This window comes from Embiotoca jacksoni, unplaced genomic scaffold (genome assembly GCF_022577435.1).
Source record: "Embiotoca jacksoni isolate LCO1_2020_lvr unplaced genomic scaffold, fEmbJac1.0.p SCAF_113, whole genome shotgun sequence".
Taxonomy (NCBI): Eukaryota; Metazoa; Chordata; class Actinopteri; family Embiotocidae; genus Embiotoca; species Embiotoca jacksoni.
The window spans coordinates 404,666-427,300 of NW_027185245.1; the positions used below are offsets into that span (position 1 = coordinate 404,666).

At 39.9% G+C, this 22,635-nt stretch overlaps 2 protein-coding genes and 1 long non-coding RNA gene across 7 annotated transcripts in view; 1 reads left to right on the forward strand and 2 right to left on the reverse strand.

Moving 5' to 3' along the window:
* Positions 1–14,539, reverse strand: part of gaa (alpha glucosidase) — a 48,085-nt gene extending 33,546 nt beyond the window's left edge. Inside the window, exons 1-4 of one of the 4 annotated variants that reach the window (XM_069143748.1) lie at positions 13,182–13,272; positions 12,293–12,341; positions 8,826–12,011; positions 2,319–8,122 (exon numbers count right to left, since the gene is read on the reverse strand). In XM_069143748.1, coding sequence (XP_068999849.1) covers positions 3,507–8,122; positions 8,826–8,829 — 4,620 coding nt within the window. In that variant the 5' untranslated portion in view covers positions 8,830–12,011; positions 12,293–12,341; positions 13,182–13,272 and the 3' untranslated portion in view covers positions 2,319–3,506. Of the gene's footprint in view, positions 1–2,318; positions 8,123–8,825; positions 12,012–12,292; positions 12,443–13,181 lie in introns of those variants that run through there. The other 3 variants (XM_069143749.1, XM_069143750.1, XM_069143751.1) reach the window with 3 other exon arrangements.
* On the forward strand, positions 288–1,042 carry LOC138194781 (E3 SUMO-protein ligase ZBED1-like). 2 transcript variants are annotated; one of them, XM_069143760.1, is made up of 4 exons: positions 288–310; positions 396–491; positions 604–743; positions 823–1,042. In XM_069143760.1, exons 2-4 carry the CDS (start codon positions 428–430, stop codon positions 979–981), a joined length of 363 nt encoding a protein of 120 aa, XP_068999861.1. In that variant the 5' UTR covers positions 288–310; positions 396–427; the 3' UTR covers positions 982–1,042. The 2 variants fall into 2 exon arrangements, with proteins under 2 accessions (XP_068999861.1, XP_068999860.1); XM_069143759.1 differs by having other exon boundaries at positions 289–491.
* Positions 14,540–14,735: 196 nt separating the features above from the next.
* LOC138194783 (uncharacterized) lies at positions 14,736–20,203 on the reverse strand. Its single transcript, XR_011177951.1, has 2 exons — positions 18,756–20,203; positions 14,736–18,032 (listed from the first exon to the last, which is right to left on the reverse strand). It is a non-coding gene; the product is annotated as an uncharacterized lncRNA (long non-coding RNA).
* Positions 20,204–22,635: the final 2,432 nt, after the last annotated feature.

The following is a 22,635-nucleotide window of genomic DNA, read 5'->3' on the forward strand; positions in this document are numbered from 1 at the left end:
AAAAATGATGACGTCCGAAGCCACGCTGCCCGGCTGTACCACGTGACTGCTTCGGGAAGTGGTTCAGATTTTGCCGGGAGGTTTGACAAGCAATATAAACCCCTCAGTCTCCGTTCAAAATGTGGGTTGTTGGTGGAGAGTTGAGGTCAGTTGAGAGTTTGGATAGTTTGAAGATTTAGGAGAGAGAGAGAGAGAGATAGTTTGGAGATTTAGGAGAGAGGAGAGAAGGAGAGGTGGTAAGATGGAGCCAGCTGGGAAGAGGAGGATTTCCCCTGTGTGGGAACACTTTGATTTGATAACTCCTAATAAGGTAAGCTAAATCTAACTCTATTTCAGACACATTAGGTTTGCTTATCAAGAACGGTATTTTTCACAGTTTCTTATTTTATTCAAAGGTGAGTTGGGGTACAATAACAACACCTCATCCATGCTGAAGCGTTACCGTGCCTTGCATGAGAATAAGGAGGAAACTGGAGCTTCACCCAGCCAAGGTAAGTCATTACAATATTACAAATGCACCATCACAATTTTTCCCTGTTCACTTTTGTTTATTGTGCAAATAAAGACAGGTAACAGGCACTGTATTTATTCTCTTTTAACCAGCCACCAGAAAACAGGAGGTGGATGAAGCCCTCGTCTCCATGATAGTGAAGGACACACAGCCCTTCAGTATTGTGGATGATGTTGGATTCAGGGCATTTGTGTCCAAACTGGATCCTAATTATGTTCTCCCTACAAGGCAGGTATGTATGGGTGCATGCATGAAACAAATGAGTACTTTATTGTGTCTCACAGTTCAGCACTATATATTTTTTCCTTTAGGCTCTGAAGGCCATGGTGGAGGCCAAGTATGAGTCAGCTAAGGAGAAGGCTAAGGCTAAAGTGGAAAAGGTGGCTGCTGTTAGCCTTACTTCTGACATGTGGACATCCACAAAACCAAAAACTGTTGAGAAACTGTTATTTCTGAATAAAAATGAATAAAATGTCCCCTGTCCTGTACATCATTGTCCAAGTTACACAAGCATATTCACTGTCCTCTGCCTGCTTAAGCCCATGCCATTTTCCTAAAGTGACAGAAAAACATTATTACACAACCTGCCATATCATATGATACTACCATTTTGGGAAAATTTACACACACAGAATACATTCAAAAAATATTTTATTATGCACATATGTGATAATTTATGTACAGAAATTATTTGGTCATACATTTTTGTAATTCAGTCATTCCCAACAGCCATAACAGACACAAAAATTCAATGCATCACATGTGGTTCAGATACAGCTGCCTGTGATTATACACTTGGCCAGTAGGTAGTTTCGTGTTCACATGAAGCTTCGAGCAATGAACCCTTTCTCGAACCAATTGGCTGAAGTGGTTCCATGCCTCATGAGGCTTCATCTCACCATCACTAGTAGCAACCCATGCTGGAACATGCAGGCTAATGTTTACACTACGGCGAGCGTACTGGGACAAAAGTGCTCAAAACTACAACAAGGCTTATTTTCCTCTTCGACTTTTTTTTTTGTGTGGATTACGTTAAAATATGAACTTACGAGGCAAGTATAAAAAAATGGTATCAAAGTTATTTAATTTAACCCTTTTGGGATGTGGTGTTTCCTAAGTAGTTAAAGTTACAGAATTTCAGATTTGAATATGGGTCAAATAATTTATGAATGTACTTACCTCCCAAATAATTTCATTCCTGAAATCTGTCTAATGAGCAAATCGTGCGTCTTGAAAAAATGTTTTCATGTGGCAAAATATGAATAGGCTATGTGGCCTTTATTAAAAGTATTTGATAAATCAACACATTTTATGTAAACATCTGTAACTTGGGAGGCATTAGTTTGTTTTTTAACTATTCTGAGTAGAAAATGTATTGATCTCATAACTAACTTGACTAAGACCCGAGCTACTATTTATTTACTGGTTTTTTTACAATTATCTAAATTAGTAGGCACACTATGATGATGAAACAAAGATGTTCACAAATCTAAAGAAAAATAAATACTGAAGCATTTGTAATTATTGCCCTTAATCTCTGAGAACTGCATTGGATAATGAGAAACTGTACTTGCAATTCTACCAGTTAACAATCCAGAGTTGTAACAGCTTTATGTGTTTGTTTGTTTTATTTCAATTCACAGTACATGCACACACTGTAAAACTGATTTTAGAAAATATTATTGGTGTACTTTTCAACGTGCAAACATGAGTTATTCAGCTCCCAATTGACCCAGTGTATTATCATTTCAGTTCAAGTTTAACTTTAAAGGTTGATTTGTTCAAGAAGTGACACTATAAAATGATGCTTGGGGAAAAAAAAAAGAGGCTTTATTCTATTCACTGACATCTTTCACATATTTATGAACACTAATACACAGTAAAATATTTCTATGTTAAAAAAAAAAAGCCATTCCTTGCCAGAAAAACAACTGCAGTCTAACTGGCTTCCTTTGCACTTTTATCTGCAGAAAGAATTTTCAAAGTTTGTGAAATATATACAGCATTGATACGAACACTTTTTAAAAACATTTTTCTTTTGCACGTCAGTATGTACATTCTTTTCCAACTGTGCATAACATTCTTCTGTAGCTTCTAACACATTATTGTCAAAATACAGACTCAATTACCATAAAAATAATTCAATTCATTCTATTCAGAAACAGTTGCAATTACTTCCATTGCTTCCTATTATCCTGGAAAATAAAAAAAGTAACTGAAAGCTTCAAAGATGAATTTAAAGCCCAAACATTTAGGAAGGGTTCACACGTGGAACCAAAATCTATTTGGCGATCAAATCACAAGTGAACAACTGACGATAGAGTTTGAATGCTCACATTTTAGTCAAGTCATACAATTAGCCACAGACTGCTTCTCTTGTGTAGATGGAAGATTTTATTTTGCTGTTTAGCCGAATCACCAATCGTGAGACAGTTGCCAAAATCCAAGCACAAATGGTCACTATATGGTTTTGAAATGCAATTTAATGCCAGGTGTGACCGACAGTCCATCTAAGCCAGAGCTACAATCAATCTGAAAATGAAAAGATTCTACACATAGGTCCTGAACGGAACATTTAAAGTTTCTATTAGCACTTACACTCAGCTGTAGAGTAGAAAAAAATGTTTACATAGTTATTATTCATTTATAAATTCAGAGTGAATTGTGTCATGGTCCAGGTTAAACATGTTCATATACACTTTGGCTGTATTTTTGAGTAAACTTGTATACACAAATAGAAAAAAAACAAAAAGTAAAAGAATACAAAAACAATGATAGAAAATTAAAATATCGCTCCATCTTACAGCTTCTGAAACAATGCAATATTCACACCATGACGTGTGCCTCAACATCTTTAGTTTTAGCTTTACAAATATTTCCAAACTGAGGACCTCACAAAGCTTGTGACTTTTGAAGAGACATTCATAGTCTCTTCTTACTTTTGGTAATAAGGTGGACACTCAGCCCACACTTCGGCTACTTGTTCAATGATAGGCTATTTATTCACAAGGATGTTGCAGGCTACGGGGCCTCGAAAGGTGAACCCCAAGTAGAAGGTGATGTTTTCATTACTATGAGGCACCGAGGGGACGTAGAGAGGCAGGATATTGAACTTCTTCTTCCGAGGACCTTCAAGATAAACCACTTTATCTTCAGTCCATCCAGAAACACATTTCAGCATTTTGGCAATGTCTGGCATTTTCCATGCCTCTCCACTAAGCCACATCATGCGTTTCACAGAGACTGAGAAAACCTTTGTGAGTTTTTCAAACTTTTTCTTGTGGACAAATTTATCTAACCCATTCCCTTTTCCCAGAAAGAAATGGGTGTAAATCCTCCTTTTTCGCTGGGGAATGTCTTTCATCTTGGTCCAGTAGTCTTTTTCCAGGTGTTCAACGGCCGATTGCACGATTTCATATTTGGCTTCTTTCTCCTGGTCTGTGTCTTGATCCTCAGGCCAGAATAGCAAGGTAAGCAAGAACAGTGCATTTGGCAAACATCTCCTTTTATCAGATGGGAACTGACGGCAAAGCGCCTGTAGATCTTTCAGAGGAGCTACTTTTGCATTTTGTGGCGACAGGCAGTTTAGAGAGATGTGGGCCATTATGTAATTCACAATATCCCTTTGACCAAAGTTGGCGTTGATTGGATTTCTGGGGTAGAGAGAAACAATATACTCAAGAAGACGTACTGCATCCTTTTGGTCGGTTAACTTGTTGAGGATGGATGTTACATTACCACCGCCAAGTTGATAGATGATCATGCGTTTTTGGAAAACAGATAGGTTGTCTGGGATCGACTGACCCGGTTTTAGAAGTGCAGTAGAATACGCTTCACTGAAGTACTTCCCATACTCAGAAGACTTTTTTGCCAACCATTTCAGAGGATGGCTTATCTTCTCTTCCAGATTTTCAGGTGTCTCATCTTCACCCTGACCATTGTCTGTCTGGAAGTAACTGAGGTCCTCTGAAATCCATTCCAAGGCATCTTGCATTATCTTGTGGAGATTTTTCAAATCGCCATGAAATGGTCCCCAGGCATCTTCAACCTCCTCAGGAATGTAATCTGTTACCAGGTACTTCATACATTCTGAATGGCCATTGCCTCTGTTTACAAATACTTGCAATGAAGAGATCAGTTTGAGCAGGCTGCCCCCAACTTCGACTTCAGCAAAATATCCTGAGCTGTTAACATTTTCCATTTCAGCAGCAGCTGCTCTCTCACATTCCTGAAAACACTCAAGGGCTTTCAGTGCAGTCGCCACAGCAGCCGCTGTATTTTGGGCGGTCTTTGGTTTGTTGTCATTATCAATTGCTTTGCATTTTGCTTGGAACCATTTTCTGTACACCTGCCCTTTTGTGTGGAGTATGTACGAGTTGTTGGGCAACTGTTTAGCTGCCGTCTCTGCCCAGAGTTTTGCATCTTCAAACTTTTCATAAGTATAATGAAGGCGAGCAAGTTGCTGAGCAAAGAAAGGATCTTTGTGGAAACGCTCGAACGCTTTCTTGAGTAACTCGATAGCTTTGTCTGGGTTTTTCTCAATGTTACGCACATGCTCAATGAGAGGAGAGAAAAGACTATCATCTTTGTCCCCTTTGTTAATTCTGGATCGCCTTATCAAAAGATGTCTCAGAAATGTCTGGTACTCCTCCTTTCCAAATCTGTGCTCAAAAAGCACATTCTCGCAGAGCAACTCCATTGCCAAACTGCTTTGGGTCTGCTGGGTTCCCAGAAGTTGTTGGATAATTTCTTTTGCAATGAGTGGGTGGATGATTTGGATCGATTTAATCTGTGTCTTGTCATCTCGAAGATGCAAGAAGACTAGTTTAGCCTGTTTACTGAGTGACATCTCAAACTTATGCTGGCGAAACCCGTCCAACTGGAGGGTTAAAGAAAGCAGTGCTTCACAATGGGACTGAGAGATGAATGAGTTTTGAACATACGTGTTCAGCAATGCTACAAAGTGAATGAGTTTTGTGACAACAGATTGACGGTCAATGTCTTGGAGCAAATGTTTCACAAAGTTTTGAACGTATTCCTCACTGAATCCTTCACTCATCAAAACAAATGTCAGGATGAAGTCATGCCCATAATGCTCCTCGATGTCCTCTCGTTTTCCAGCAAACTTTTTCTTCTCTTGAGGAGACAGTTTGTGAGTGACGGAGATGTTCTGTAAAGGAGACTCCCTGCATCTCCTCTCTGGATCATGGGAACGTTTGCAGCTCAACAAAATGAAACTTACAGTTTCATACGGGATTCGTTTGATGTTAATGGCCACCTCTAGCTCATGCCTGAGATTATCTAGATGTTCTTTGTCTGAGTCTTCAATGAGGAGCAGCACAGGAAGACACCTCAGTGGATCTTTTTCTTCATATTCTCTCAGATCAAATGCATGTTGTGCAACAACAGCAGCCGGGTAAGAAGGCTTCACAACGGCACACCTTAGATCTTTCCTGTTGTTCCACAGCACCTGTCTAGCCACAGTGCTTCCTCCACTTCCTGGGTGATGGTAGATGTTTATAATATTCACTGGAGTTTGATCTGCATTGGATTTCAAAGCATCTTTGAGAAGTTGGGAAGTTTCACGATAAGCATCTCTTTCAATTACCTCTCCAACATGCTTGTGCTCAGCAAGCCAGAAATTCAACCAAGTCACTCTTCCACCTCGGTAGAACTGGCTATCAATGTTTTCCTTCTCCTCATTGATGAAATCTATGCTTGTTTCATCACAATGATTGACCATCAGAATTTCCAGAGAATACATCTGTTCCTCTACCTGTGTTTCAAGAAGGCATGTCCCTTTCACAAAGATTGGCAAATGTTTGCGGGCACATGCTTTTGTGGGTTGTACAAGCTGCAGAGTTGCATTAACGTGACTCATTTTCATCCCAACAACACTGGAATTATTTACAGCTTCTTTTCCACATGAACCCTCTGCAAAGCTTTGCCACTTCTGGAAGTTTTCCTCTGATTCACAGATGCAGATGATGTCTTCATGGCCTTCCATGTCTGTGAAAAACTCATAAAAGGTGTGCATGAGTGGTTTCTCAACTGGTGATGTGAGAAGGAAAATGACCTGGAAGGCACCTTTTGGCAAGATTTGCTTACAGATCAAAGACACAGTTTCCCGCAAGAATGTCATTTTGGTCTTGATCCAAGTCATTTCATCGCATGGAGTTTCATTTCCTTTGAAATCAGTGCGGCCATTACAAAAGATCCAACTAGTTTGCTCGAACAGATGCAAGTGGCTTGCAAATTCTTCGATGCTTTTGCCACCGGAAATCCTATAGCTCTGCAGGAAATGCATGTTTGCAGCATGATGATCAAGGTATCTACTGCATAGGCCTGATATTTTTGAGTCTGGGTCAAAGTCAAACACACAGAACATTTTCATGTTAAGGAGCCACTCGATGTTGCAAAGGTCATCAGGTGTGAATTTGTTTGTGACCAGTATGAACCATTTTTCTTTTTCCATGAATTTCTTTCCACTAGTCATTAGCATTGTGAGTTTCCTTCCGAGGTTTTGGTAGATTCCTGGACCGCTGAGGAACTGATTTTTCTCTGCTTCCTCTCTTTGAGCATCTCGATCTTTGACTCGCTCGTGAAAATCGCTCAAGTCTTTGTCGCTCACCGGCTCGGTTTTTGAACCCACCCGCCGCAGAATCACTTCTTTCTCAAATTCTACTTTGTTAACTGACTCTTTGAAGTTAGGCAGGCGGACTGCGTACACCTTGTTCTTAACGATACTAATTGAAGGTACGATGTCAACCTCTATCACGAACCTCTTTTCTGTACTTTGTAGATTCATAACCTCAATGAACCTTGGCGGTCGCACACATTGCCGCACGTGCTCCTTGTTAGAGGAGAAACTCCTTTCAATGTAGTCCAAAGCATCTACATAAATGTCCCTCTCTTTTACAGGGATCCCTTTTATTTCCCCATGCACGTACCCTGCATCTTCCTTGCTGTCCATGACACCAAAGTGTATTGTGCCATTTGATCTGATGTTCATACAGCCAGTCGCAAATTTAAGAACCTCTTTGGCAAACTTAGCTTGGAGTCTTGTGCGATCCAATTCAGCAGCAATGGCAAAAGACTTAAATTCATGGCATGGAGATGTCAGATTAAAAGCACCAGATTCAGGTTGCAGGACTCTCTGCTTTACATATATGAAATCAATCCCTTCCTGATCAAATGGCCGTGGTTTGCAGTCATCCTTTGAAGTCAACGTGCATTGTTCCTGAGCAGTTTGTCTCTCCTCAACGATATCTTGATCTGTCACAGGAATCTGTGCTGGACGACCTTCACTTATTGTTGGATTGTTCTTCTGCTCCAGCTCAGTTTTTTTGCCGCTATTGGGCTTTTTCTTTTCCTGACATTTTTGCTGGGAGTGGAGAAGCTCATCTCTTGTTTGGATAATTAAATGAGCAGGCCCCAGTTTCATGCATATCTTTGACTTCAAAAAGTCCTCATTCAGTGTAAGAAGGATTTGTCCATCTACTTCTTCTTCGTAGAGCTTTTCTATGTACTGCTCCTTCACCCCAATCGATCTTAGCCAGGTGCTGACTTCCGATTCTGTCCAATTCTTGGGTGACTGCTCAGGTTTGTCAGCTGAACAGTGAAAAGAAATACAAATCAATGGGTTTGATTAAAAATGACAGTCTCAAAGAAATACAGATGGGATGTTTGGTGTAATTTTAGATTTTGTAATCAAATCACATGAAAAGCAAAAGCCAACCACGTGTTATTCTGTAATCACATTAACTTCCAATATTGCTATTCCTATCCAGCACAAGCTAGTTCATTAATGCTGGAGACTTTATCTACACATTTACACATCAAGTAAATACAGAGCAACGTTGGAGACATGTTTCTAGCCAAGAAAACAAAACAGTGAAAGTGTGCTCTGTAAAACCCGAACAAATTTGCTAAAAAACATAATTGACCAGAACTACAGAGTTGGGTAATAAATTGTGACCCCATTCACACTGTACACACTCATCTGACTCAATAAAATGAATATAAAAATCATTATTGCTGCACCTTTAAAAACAGATCGTAAATGTAAAGCTTTACTTTAAAAAAAAAAAAAAAAAATAGCTGAAGGATTTTGTGTTTGTATCGTGCTACATTATACCATGACTATTATATCATGCTGATAAAGCCAAATCTGTGATTCACAAGGGAATCATTTGCAAATTTACTTTGAGAAGAGAAAAATAAAGATAAATTCAAACTAAAGAAAACCAAAACCACCAAATGAAAGTATGCAAATATTTAAAAGGGACATCTCATAGAAACCAGTTACACTCACCCATGATTTCCTTTCTGTTTTTCACATTATCAGTGTTGGCGTTTACTCATTGTCACTTTCCACCTGAAAAAAATATGATACAGTTTTTAAGTCCATTATTATCTTGCAGGCTCATTTATCTTTCCAAACTTTGTGGTGAAATTTTGAAGCTAAAATCCCAAACAGCTTTGAGTTCAGTTCATCCTTCCTGACAGTCACATGAAGCTCCATGTAAAACGCTCTTGAATTTTACATTTGCAGGTCTACATCAAAGTCACTCAAGATAACAGCCTGGCTAATCCTGAGGTTTTGAGCGTGAATACTGATATCGAGTTAAACAATATTTCAGCATTTATTCAAAAATAAAACAATTTTAACAGTCACAAACAAGTTTCTTAAGGATCCTGTCTTGGTGTCATGTTTTACGCCGCCTAGGCATGAAAAATAAATGCATGCAAGTACAAAGAGAGCTCAAATCTAAGAAGGTAGGAGTTCTGGGGTGGCTGAATCGAACAAACAAGACATTTATTTACCCAGAAGACCGGTGTTCGAGTTTGTGAGAAAGCAAAAATAAGCGTGAATTTATTTTAAGCAATGTTAATTTAGGTTACACACATAACATATTAAATTCCCGTAACGTACCTTAAGTAACTGATACCATGATCTTTTTCTAACCCTAAGCAGTTTTGGTGTATAACCCCAAGTATATTGTGAGCGTGTCACATTTAAGCTGAACCATGATCTGTTCCTGACCTTCACTGTTCTGGTTCGGGCACCGACACGTTACCATCTAGTAGACCGAAGGCTCCGTTACACGCTTTGTTGATATCAGGTTGACCATTTAGTGGGACATGAGGATCATATTACAAAACGGTTTTTTTTATTTTTACAAAAAACAAGTTGCCTGCTAGAAAAAAACAAAACAAAACAAAACAATGCTACAAGAGCTATTACAGTGAACAGAACATACATGAGAAAATATGACAACACTTTCAAGTTAGGCAGGCTACTAGAGTCCTCACAAGAAGAAAAATATAAATACATGTGTGTATTTTTTCTATTTATTTTCCACTAGAATAATGCAATTAAAATGTAATTATATTGTGGCCTATTTTTTTTATTTTTTATGTTTAATGCAGAGGTCTTCAAAGTTTTGGTTGATTAGACAATTTTTCATATTTTTTTCCCCCAAATTTAAATGTCTTTAAATATACATTAACATGAATCCAACATATTGTATAAATGGAGGCAGAAGATGTTATCTTTCAGTCAGAAATGCACACATTCAGCGACACAAAGGAGCTCTCTCTCGAGTTGGACACCTGTTCACTCAAAGCGTGAGAAGAGCCTGGCTAGACCTGTTCCTCCATGCCTTCCTCACACGAAGCGGAGGACCCGCCTCTATCGCTGCTGTGCCAATCACAAGGCCGCATGTTACACGCATGCTCTGTGATTGACAGAGAGCCTATTCAGTCCCCAGCTGACTAAGATCCCGGACACAAGCTGCAATATTATTTGAAAAGATGCCATTGTAAGGGAACAAAACAAAAAAAAATCTCCCTGATACCAGTAGTAGTAGGCCACCCTACTCACTGTACCTCGCACATGTTTGAAATAAAAACATGAATATATGAACCTGTGTATAATTTGAATAGCTTAGTATTGAATGCACAATAAACAAGGTATGTTTATACATGGCACGAGGCCCAGTTTAATATAAAACACAATTTTACATGATATATATAGTAGGGGGTCCCTGCTCCATCTCTCCATCAGTTTGGGGGTCCTTGGCCTGAAAAACCTTGAAGACCCCTGGTTTAACGGGACGTCGTAAATGTCGTAACATCCACTCGTGATCGTAAAAAATACAGGATATTTGTGAAACCTGGTTAGGTGTGTCAAAACTGTTCTCATTTAAATCACCAAACGACCGCACAGAAAATACCAATTTTACACCCAGAACCAGGCTGCAAACTTACTTTGGAGCATAACATCAAGCGTATGTAGTAATATGTTACATGGTACATGGCGCCCTACGTGGAGACATGATTTGCTATTATGAAGGCGAAAAACAAAAAACGTTAAGACCAACAAAAGGCGATTTTAAAAAGGCGATCATGATTCTTACCTCTGATAAATACCGACAGAAGACAAAGACTGTTCAGTCAAATCCGGTTTTACGGAGCGGCAGGAAAAGACTTGTTGCAGCTCTCGAACCTTCCCTGATGTCCGTCGTTACGTTTGGGCGGTCTGGGACGCACTGAACCTGCTCAGCGGCGCCAGTTGCATTTACCAGGAAATGGCTGCACACGGTGCATCAGGGCAGAACTATGTATGACTCGGAGGGGGGGGGGGGGGTCACCTGAGCAGTAAAGGGATGTTCATCACTCATTATCATTATGTAAGTTGTTTTCAGTCACACCCCAGTAATACTGCAGGGAGTGACCATTTTACCAGAGACGGTATGAACAAATCGCCCTAAAAATATTTAATGCTCAACAAAGGAAAAACAGACACCACTGAATACTGCCAATCACTATTAGAAGAAACAATACCACATCGGTGTCAACGAGTTCTTAAATCAGAGCATGTAGTATTTGTACTTTGTAGAAACGTGGTAATGTAACAAAAGCGTCATTCATGTCAGTACGACATGTTGTGGTGTGTGCTGTCGTGCTTGGACTGCGTTTATGTTTTTATGACATGCTGATGTCGATGTGATGTAGTTGCTACTAATAAAGCAGTCCAAAAAAAAAAAAAAAAATTGACAACGAGTGAGAGCTCACCGTTAATACATTCGAGTGGATCTTTGTTTGTGGTCCTTTTAAGTACAATTTTGTTTGATGATGTTGCTAAATCTTGCCGTTCTGAAAATGTACCGTATTTCAGCCTCCCACGTTATTTGGAGTCGTTTGCGGCATCTCGAGTAGGTCAGCGGTTGGAAGAGTGAGGACAGTAAATCGCAGTATTCGTTCCCTCCTTTTCGCCCGTGTTTCAGTGCAACGGGGGGGGGGGGGGGGGGGTCTGAAAACCTGGTAATTCAGTCACAGCCTCCACACAACCTGGGCACGCCTTCACCTGGAGGGCTTCTACTGGATCGTGTTCAGTTGTCACGTTCCAAACGTCTAAGTATGAAATGCGCGCAGATAAAACTCTAACCGATGGTCACTGTAGCAGTCGCTAACACAGACGAGCAGCCGGAAGCTCCTGTAAATCACAATATTTCTTATTTTAGGAACAGACAGAAGTTAAACATTCTATATTGCAGCAAGATCAATGAACAAGCAAAATGTTAGTATAAAAAAAAAATAGAATTTAATGTGCAAGTCATTAACTTCACTTTGACACCCTTGAAAAGTTATTTATACATGAGCATTTTGCAGCCTGACTCCTACGCTAACATTAGACTCCATAAATATGAGGATTAAATTACCTACTGTATTCAGATGTCACCCTGAACACCCTTTGGAACAGTCCACTTAACTTACCGAGTCAGCAGTCCGGATTGACAAAAGAGAAGCAGTCTAGCAGCATTAACTGGAATCAAGCACATTTAGCATAGTCAATTTTAAAGATCTGTACTCGCACAGTACAGTGATATTAAAAAAAAAAAAAAAAAAAAAAAAAAAAAAGGCACATCGGCCATATTAAGTGATTTCTCAACAATGATTCAAATTCTGAATCAGTCTATACAAAAATATACATACAGTATCTGTGCAGTGAACAGGCTCACTGAGAAATACACAACATTGCACAATAAAACTACTCAAGTGTTCAACATCTGGACGTTTTCCACGCTGGGCGGGTGGGTCGACCGATATGTTGTTTTTTTTTCGGGGCCGATAACGATACAGAATATTTGTAAATCGAGGACACCGATAACTGATATTTGCAATCGATATATATATATATATATATATATATATATATATATATATATATATTTCCTGCCAATAAAGACACCGTCCGTGATCTTACATAATGCCGTGTGACATTTTTCTGCTCTGTCCTCGGCTGAATGCATAACGGCACAAAAAAAAATAAATAAAAATAAAATGTTGGTTTAACTAACCGACTTGAAATGATACAGCGAACGGCTACGGTGTCGGGATTCAGTTTTACTAAACGCAAAAGTGTGTCATTAAACTAACAAACACGAAGTGAGATAACGAGTCGCTACGCGAGACAAACTTTTATCAGCGTGTCGTTAAAAACTCCTTATTGTTTGTTTTTTTTTCACAACTTTTACATCTCAGTCACCAAAAGACAATATGTTATACATCTCGTGAAACTCTACTAGGAACACAACGTCCAGCTTGTCCTTCATCAAAAAAAAAAAAAAAACCTTGCAGAGGAAAACCATATTTTGGTACTCACCGTGAGGTGCAAGCAGCCTTCAGTCTCCTCCAGGACTTGCAGGCTCAGAGTGGGGATGTCTTTGGGGAGGTAGGAGGGGTTGGCACGAGTCAGGGTGGCAGCCTGGCCCCGCGCGGTGGGCGTGAGGGGACCCATGATGTAGCCGGGGTACAAACGCGGGTAGAAGCACCAAGGCGGCCCTGAAGGGACGGGCAGAGGGGCGTAGCAGCACCCCCTCTCCTCGCACCCTCTCCGGCTGAGCAGCCTGTCCCTGGCGCAGTCAAAGCGACTCTCTGGGGCCGTGGTGCATTCACGGTCTCTGGAAATGTCAGTCTCCTCCAGGAAGATATCCCTCCCTGAACCGTTCTGTGGTTTGACAAAATCATAAAAAAGCCTTTCGTGAGTTATGATCCCGTTTGGCCGGTCGTGACGTGACCTCTCCAGTCTGCCTTCACGGCTGGACAGGTGGTTGATGTACCAACATGCGAACACAGAAAAGGCGCAGAGGACCGCAGTGAAGTGAGACCACAGACGCATCGTGCACTGCCGAATTAAAGGGCTCCTCGTTTCTACAACACACGCCTTGTGCTTCGTGCGGCGATAATATTCAGTGGCAAACAAGAGTAGAGCTGTTTACTATCTCGGAGATCTCCCCGCCGAAGGAGTAGCGTCTATGGTAGCAACCCATGCTGGAACATGCAGGCTAATGTTTACACTACGGCGTGCGTACTGGGACAAAAGTGCTCAAAACTACAACAAGGCTTATTTTCCTTTTCGAGTTTTTTTTTTTGTGTGAATTACGTTAAAATATGAACTCTCAAGGCAAGTATAAAAAATGGTATCAAAGTTATTTAATTTAACCCTCTTGGGACGTGGTGTTTCCTAAGTAGTTAGAGTTACAGAATTTCAGATTTGAATATGGGTCAAATAATTTATAAATGTACTTACCTCCCAAATAATTTCATTCCTGAAATCTGTCTAATGAGCAAATCGTGTGTCCTGAAAAAAATGTTTTCATGTGGCAAAATATGAATAGGCTGTGTGGCCTTTATTAAAAGTATTTGATAAGTCAACACATTTTATGGGAACATCTGTAACTTGGGAGGCATTCGTTTGTTTTTTAACTATTCTGAGTAGAAAATGTATTGATCTCATAATAACTAACTTGACTAAGACCCGAGCTACTATTCATTTAATGTTTTTTACAATTATCTAAATTAGTAGGTACACTATGATGATGAAACAAAGATGTTCACAAATCTAAAGAAAAATAAATACTGAAGCATTTGTAATTATTGCCCTTAATCTCTGAGAACTGCATTGGATAATGAGAAACTGTACTTGCAATTCTACCAGTTAACAATCCAGAGCTGTAACATCTTTGTTTGTTTGTTTTATTTCAATTCACAGTACATGCACACACTGTGAAACTGATTTTAGAAAATATTATTGGTGTACTTTTCAACGTGCAAACATTAGTTATTCAGCTCCCAATTGACCCAGTGTATTATCATTTCAGTTCAAGTTTAACTTTAAAGGTTGATTTGTTCAAGAAGTGACACTATAAAATGATGCTTGGGGGGAAAAAAAAGAGGCTTTATTCTATTCACTGACATCTTTCACATATTTATGAACACTAATACACAGTAAAATATTTCTATGTTAAAAAAAAAAAGCCATTCCTTGCAAGAAAAACAACTGCAGTCTAACTGGCTTCCTTTGCACTTTTATCTTCAGAAAGAATTTTCAAAGTTTATGTGAAATATATACAGCATTGATACGAACACTTTTTAAAAACATTTTTCTTTTGCACGTCAGTATGTACATTCTTTTCCAACTGTGCATAACATTCTTCTGTAGCTTCTAACACATTATTGTCAAAATATAGACTCAATTACCATAAAAATAATTCAATTCATTCTATTCAGAAACAGTTGCAATTACTTCCATTGCTTCCTATTATCCTGGAAAATAAAAAAGAGTAACTGAAAGCTTCAAAGATGAATTTAAAGCCCAAACATTTAGGAAGGGTTCACACGTGGAACCAAAATCTATTTGGCGATCAAATCACAAGTGAACAACTGAGTTTGAATGCTCACATTTTAGTCAAGTCATACAATTAGCCACAGACTGCTTCTCTTGTGTAGATGGAAGATTTTATTTTACTGTTTAGCCGAATCACCAATTGTGAGACAGTTGCCAAAATCCAAGCACAAATGGTCACTATATGGTTTTGAAATGCAATTTAATGCCAGGTGTGACCGACAGTCCATCTAAGCCAGAGCTACAATCAATCTGAAAATGAAAAGATTCTACACATAGGTCCTGAACGGAACATTTAAAGTTTCTATTAGTACTTACACTCAGCTGTAGAGTAGAAAAAAATGTTTCCATAGTTATTATTCATTTATAAATTCAGAGTGAATTGTGTCATGGTCCAGGTTAAACATGTTCATATATACTTTGGTTAATCATTCTCATAACACTTTGGCTTGAGTACCGTAATTTCCGGACTATTGAGCGCACCTGAATATAAGCCGCACCCACTGAATATTTAAAAAATAATTATTTTGAAAATAAATAAGCCGCACATGTCTATAAGCTGCAGGTGCCTACCGGTACATTGAAACAAATGAACTTTACACAGGCTTTAACGAAACACGGCTTGTAACAAAAATAAAAAATTAGTGGTAAACAGTAGCCTACCAAGAAAGTCATTGGTCATTATCTTCCTCCTCCTGTGCATTGAAACCACTGAAGTCATCTCCTTCGGTGTCGGAGTTGAACAGCCTCAGAATTGTTTCATCCGATGTTGGATCGTTTTCATTGTCGCTCTCGTTACTTTCATCCTGAGGCAAATTCCCCGCTGAGCTCATGCTGCCCTCTTCAACACGCAGCAGTCCAGCCTTTCGAAACCCGTTGAATCCATAAATTAGCCGCGTCATTGTTTAAGCCGCGAGGTTCAAAGCGTGGGAAAAAAGTAGCGGCTTATAGTCCGGAAAGTACGGTAAACTTGTATATACAAATAGAAGAAAAAAAAAAAGTAAAAGAATACAAAAACAATGATAGAAAATTAAAATATCGCTCCATCTTACAGCTTCTGAAACAATGCAATATTCACACCATGACGTGTGCCTCAACATCTTTAGTTTTATCTTTACAAATATTTCCAAACTGAGGAGCTCACAAAGCTTGTGACTTTTGAAGAGACATCCATAGTCTCTTCTTACTTTTGGTAATAAGGTGGATACTCAGCCCACACTTCGGCTACTTGTTCAATGATAGGCTATTTATTCACAAAGATGTTGCAGGCTACGGGGCCTCGAAAGGTGAACCCCAAGTAGAAGGTGATGTTTTCATTACTATGAGGCACCGAGGGGACGTAAATAGGCAGGATATTGAACTTCTTTTTCCGAGGACCTTCAAGATAAACCACTTTATCTTCAGTCCATCCAGAAACACGTTTCAGCATTTTGGCAATGTCGTACTGCATCCTTTTGGTCAGTTAACTTGGTGAGGATGGATGTTACATTACCACCGCCAAGTTGATAGATGATCATGCGATTTTGGAAAGCAGATAGGATGCCTGGGATCGACTGACCCTGTTTTACAAGTGCAGTAGAATACGCTTCACTGAAGTACTTCCCATACTCAGAAGACTTTTTTGCCAACCAATAGCCGGGTAAGAAGGCTTCACAATGGCACACCTTAGATCTTTCCTGTTGTTCCACAGCACCTGTCGAGCCACAGTGCTTCCTCCACTTTCTGGGTGATGGTAGATGTTTATAATATTCACTGGAGTTTGATCTGCATTGGATTTCAAAGCATCTTTGAGAAGTTGGGAAGTTTCACGATAAGCATCGTGAAAATCGCTCAAGTCTTTGTCGCTCACCGGCTCGGTTTTTGAACCCACCCGCCGCAGAATCACTTCTTTCTCAAATTCTGCTTTGTTAACTGACACTTTGAAGTTTGGCAGGCGGACTGCGTACACATTGTTCTTAACGATACTAATTGAAGGCACGATGTCAACCTCTATCACGAACCTCTTTTCTGTACTTTGTAGATCCATAACCTCAATGAACCTTGGCGGTCGCACACATTGCCGCACGTGCTCCTTGTTAGAGGAGAAACTCCTTTCAATGTAGTCCAAAGCATCTACATAAATGTCCCTCTCTTTTACAGGGATCCCTTTTATTTCCCCATGCACGTACCCTGCATCTTCCTTGCTGTCCATGACACCAAAGTGTATTGTGCCATTTGATCTGATGTTCATACAGCCAGTCGCAAATTTAAGAACCTCTTTGGCAAACTTAGCTTGGAGTCTTGTGCGATCCAATTCAGGAGCAATGTCAAAAGACTTAAATTCACGGCATGGATATATCAGATTAAAAGCACCAGATTCAGGTTGCAGGACTCTCTGCTTTACATATATGAAATCAATCCCTTCCTGATCAAATGGCCGTGGTTTGCAGTCATCCTTTGAAGTCAACGTGCATTGTTCCTGAGCAGTTTGTCTCTCCTCAACGATATCTTGATCTGTCACAGGAATCTGAGCTGGACGACCTTCACTTATTGTTGGATTGTTCTTCTGCTCCAGCTCAGTTTTTTTGCCGCTATTGGGCTTTTTCTTTTCCTGACATTTTTGCTGGGAGTGGAGAAGCTCATCTCTTCTTTGGATAATTAAATGAGCAGGCCCCAGTTTCATGCATATCTTTGACTTCAAAAAGTCCTCATTCAGTGTAAGAAGGATTTGTCCATCTACTTCTTCTTCGTAGAGCTTTTCTATGTACTGCTCCTTCACCCCAATCGATCTTAGCCAGGTGCTGACTTCCGATTCTGTCCAATTCTTGGGTGACTGCTCAGGTTTGTCAGCTGAACAGTGAAAAGAAATACAAATCAATGGGTTTGATTAAAAATGACACTCAAAGAAATACAGATGGGATGTTTGGTGTAATTTTAGATTTTGTAATCAAATCACATGAAAAGCAAAAGCCAACCACGTGTTAGTCTGTAATCACATTAGCTTCCAATATTGACATCCCTCTCCAGCACAAGCTAGTTCATTAATGCTGGAGACTTTATCTACACATTTACACAATTTACACATCAAGTAAATACAGAGCAACGTTGGAGACCTGTTTCTAGCCAAGAAAACAAAACAGTGAAAGTGTGCTCTGTAAAACCTGAAAAAAATTTGCTGAAAAACATATAACTGACCAGAACTACAGAGTTGGGTAATAAATTGTGACCCCATTCACACTGTACACACTCATCTGACTCAATAAAATGAATATAAAAATCATTATTGCTGCACCTTTAAAAACAGATCGTAAATGTAAAGCTTTACTTAAAAAAAAATTTTAAAAAATAGCTGAAGGATTTTGTGTTTGTATCGGGCTACATTATACCATGACTATTATATCATGGTGATAAAGCCAAATCTGTGATTCACAAGGGAATCATTTGCAAATTTACTTTAAGAGAAGAGAAAAGAAAAATAATAAAGATAAATTCAGACTAAAGAAAACCAAAACCACCAAATGAAAGTATGCAAATATTTAAAAGGGACATCTCATAGAAACCAGTTACACTCACCCATGATTTCCTTTCTGTTTTTCACATTATCAGTGTTGGCGTTTACTCAGTCACTTTCCACCTGAAAAAAATATGATACAGTTTTTAAGTCCATTATTATCTTGCAGGATCTTTCCAAACTTTGTGGTGAAATTTTGAAGCTAAAATCCCAAACAACTTTGAGTTCAGTTCATCCTTCCTGACACAGTCACATCAAGCTCCATGTAAAACGCTCTTGAATTTTACATTTGCAGGTCTACATCAAAGTCACTCAAGATAACAGCCTGGCTAATACTGGGTTTTTGAGCGTAAATATTGATATCGAGTTAAACAATATTTCGGCATTTATTCAAAAATAAAACATAATTTTAATAATCACAAACAAGTTTCTTAAGGATCCTGTCTCGGTGTCATGTTTTACTCCGCCTGGGCATGAAAAATAAATGCATGCAAGTACAAAGAGAGATACAAATCTAAGAAGGTAGGAGGTCTGGGGTGGCTGAATCGAACAAACAAGACATTTATTTACCCAGAAGACCGGTGTTCGAGTTTGTGAGAAAGCAAAAATAAGCGTGAATTTATTTTAAGTAATGTTAATTTAGGTTACACACATAACATATTAAATTCCCGTAACGTACCTTAAGTAACTGACACCATGATCTTTTTCTAACCCTAAGCAGTTTTTGTCAGGAGTCCGTTTTTTTCCTGTTTTGACCCCGATCACCTCTCCTCCTGTGTCCCCTCAGTCCCCTGTCTGCCTGTCTGTGGCCACGCCCCTCACCAGTCCCAGCAGATGCAGCCACTCACCCCTGATCACCACCTGCAGGTGTGCTGCATCTCCCTGATCACCTCCCCGGACTATATGTACCCTGCCCCTGCACTCCTCTGGTTGTCGGTTCATTTTGTTAGTCACCCGTCCGTCCTGTTCCCGTTACCGTAGTGATGGTGAGATGAAGCCTCATGTGAACACGAAACTACCTACTGGCCAAGTGTATAATCACAGGCAGCTGTATCTGAACCACATGTGATGCATTGAATTTTTGTGTCTGTTATGGCTGTTGGGAATGACTGAATTACAAAAATGTATGACCAAATAATTTCTGTACATAAATTATCACATATGTGCATAATAAAATATGTTTTGAATGTATTCTGTGTGTGTAAATTTTCCCAAAATGGTAGTATCATATGATATGGCAGGTTGTGTAATAATGTTTTTCTGTCACTTTAGGAAAATGGCATGGGCTTAAGCAGGCAGAGGACAGTGAATATGCTTGTGTAACTTGGACAATGATGTACAGGACAGGGGACATTTTATTCATTTTTATTCAGAAATAACAGTTTCTCAACAGTTTTTGGTTTTGTGGATGTCCACATGTCAGAAGTAAGGCTAACAGCAGCCACCTTTTCCACTTTAGCCTTAGCCTTCTCCTTAGCTGACTCATACTTGGCCTCCACCATGGCCTTCAGAGCCTAAAGGAAAAAATATATAGTGCTGAACTGTGAGACACAATAAAGTACTCATTTGTTTCATGCATGCACCCATACATACCTGCCTTGTAGGGAGAACATAATTAGGATCCAGTTTGGACACAAATGCCCTGAATCCAACATCATCCACAATACTGAAGGGCTGTGTGTCCTTCACTATCATGGAGACGAGGGCTTCATCCACCTCCTGTTTTCTGGTGGCTGGTTAAAAGAGAATAAATACAGTGTCTGTTACCTGTCTTTATTTGCACAATAAACAAAAGTGAACAGGGAAAAATTGTGATGGTGCATTTGTAATATTGTAATGACTTACCTTGGCTGGGTGAAGCTCCAGTTTCCTCCTTATTCTCATGCAAGGCACGGTAACGCTTCAGCATGGATGAGGTGTTGTTATTGTACCCCAACTCACCTTTGAATAAAATAAGAAACTGTGAAAAATACAGTTCTTGATAAGCAAACCTAATGTGTCTGAAATAGAGTTAGATTTAGCTTACCTTATTAGGAGTTATCAAATCAAAGTGTTCCCACACAGGGGAAATCCTCCTCTTCCCAGCTGGCTCCAATCTTATCACCTATCCTTCGCCATCAATGCTACTGGCAGAGCCTCCACCCAGGACAGCTTGGTTTGCGCACATACTTTACTGATTTTACTTTTCGGTGTCCGATTCATTCTTTCTACCCTCCCCTGTGACTGAGGGTGGTAGACCGTGCCAAATGCGTGTTTTAGGCCCAAATGTTTTTCTACCTCTTGTAAGTCTTTATTTTTGAAATGGGAGCCGTTGTCTGAACGGACGCGACGAGGACACCCATGCACGATTTATCCAGAATTTTATCACTGTTTTTGCATCCTCTTTTTCTTTTTTTTTTTTTAGCAGGTATTGCCTCTGGCCAGCCAGTGTATGCATCCACGGCTACCAGGAGGTACCTGTGTCCTCCCATGTTGTCTGCCATGTTTATGCCTTCATGTGTGTATGTGATGTGTGGTGCTGTCAGTGTTTTGTTCAGCCTGGTCTGTCTTAGTGATGACATGGTGAACGCTGTAGAATTCACATATGCCACGACTGTGTGTGTGGTGAGTACTATCAGTTGATGTTGCATGACTATGTGTGCCGTTTTCTCCAAAATCTTTTTGCCACTCCTGCTGCATGTCTTGTGCATGGTGGGTGCCTGTTCTCTGTAGCATCTAGTGTCACACTTACATACATCAACACCTTCCCGCTCACCCCCCTTTTTCTGAAACAGCACATCATTTGCTGTCTGGGCTGTTTCAGAAACATCCAGATAGAATGGAGCCGTGTAATCTGGTACTGACAGGTCGTTGGCATTGCTCAGGGCATTTTTGAGTGATATAAACGCCATTTCAGCCTGTGTGGTCCAGAATAAGGCGGCAGTAAGGTTCCTCCTAGTCTTTTGCTCATTGCCTTTTCTTTTATTTGTTTTATGTTGTGGTCCTAATTTTCTATTATTATTTATCTACTTATTCTAATCCGCCCTTCTACTTCTGGTGTGACTACCGCTCTCCTATACTACGCTGTCTTTGGGCCCCTTTAAACTTTAACTTTCACGTCTTAAATCTTAGTATTCGCTTATTTTCTTTGATCTATCTTATCCTTAACTTTGATCTATTAACTTCGGTCTATCTTTTCTATTAACTCATCGCTAACTAATCTCATTATTTTAAGTTGATTTATTTTACTTTATCTTATCCAATCAATCAACTATTCTTCTGAGACAGATACTGTTTCAGAAGTTGAATTGCTTGTTCATCAGACTTCCACATCACCGCCCCCTTTGATCACCTGTAGCCTTCTGTTGTTAGCGTCTTCTATCAGTGATCACGTGACAGGTATGAAAGGAGTTCGAGTCGGTGGAGCCTGTCGAGGTCAGCCAACTGTTTCTGACACCCAGATTGTCCGTGCCTCCCGTACTTGTGGGAGGACGTTTCCCCACCGGATCCGTCTCGGTGTTTTACTGCCTCTTGTCATGATTTCAGTGTGTCTTTTCTTTTTTTTTGGTTTTTATTTTGATGCCTGTTGCTGGTGGTTGCTCCAAGGAGGAGTGTTTGTCTCTGTCGGCTTCTTGCGGTGCGGGCATGGTGCTGGTCTGCTGTATTGCATCCTTTGCTCTCAGGTTGGCTTGACTGTGTGCTGTCGCAGAGTTTCATCTTCCTCTGCACTGGTAGAGAATAACACTCCTGCTTCCCCCTCTGGCTACCACACCCAAACCCTCTCAATCTGTCCGTGATCTTTGCATCTTATAATATCTCTCGTTTTTACTGCGGGTTTGTTTGATTTTTCTCACCTTAGGGCTCTCACGGGGCTGTGATGCAGATTTTGCTGTCTCTAACCTAATTTGTCATTTGTCTGTCTCTGTTGTTCTAAGTTTTTGTTTGTTTTAGCGCGATCTTTCA

Bases quoted from the DNA above. Each gene is read 5' to 3' on its own strand.
- LOC138194781 (XM_069143760.1), top strand. From the start codon at position 428: ATGCTGAAGCGTTACCGTGCCTTGCATGAGAATAAGGAGGAAACTGGA. The intron at 492-603 runs GTAAGTCATTAC...TCTTTTAACCAG, and splicing joins TGGAGCTTCACCCAGCCAAG to CCACCAGAAAACAGGAGGTG. The intron at 744-822 runs GTATGTATGGGT...TTTTTCCTTTAG, and splicing joins ATGTTCTCCCTACAAGGCAG to GCTCTGAAGGCCATGGTGGA.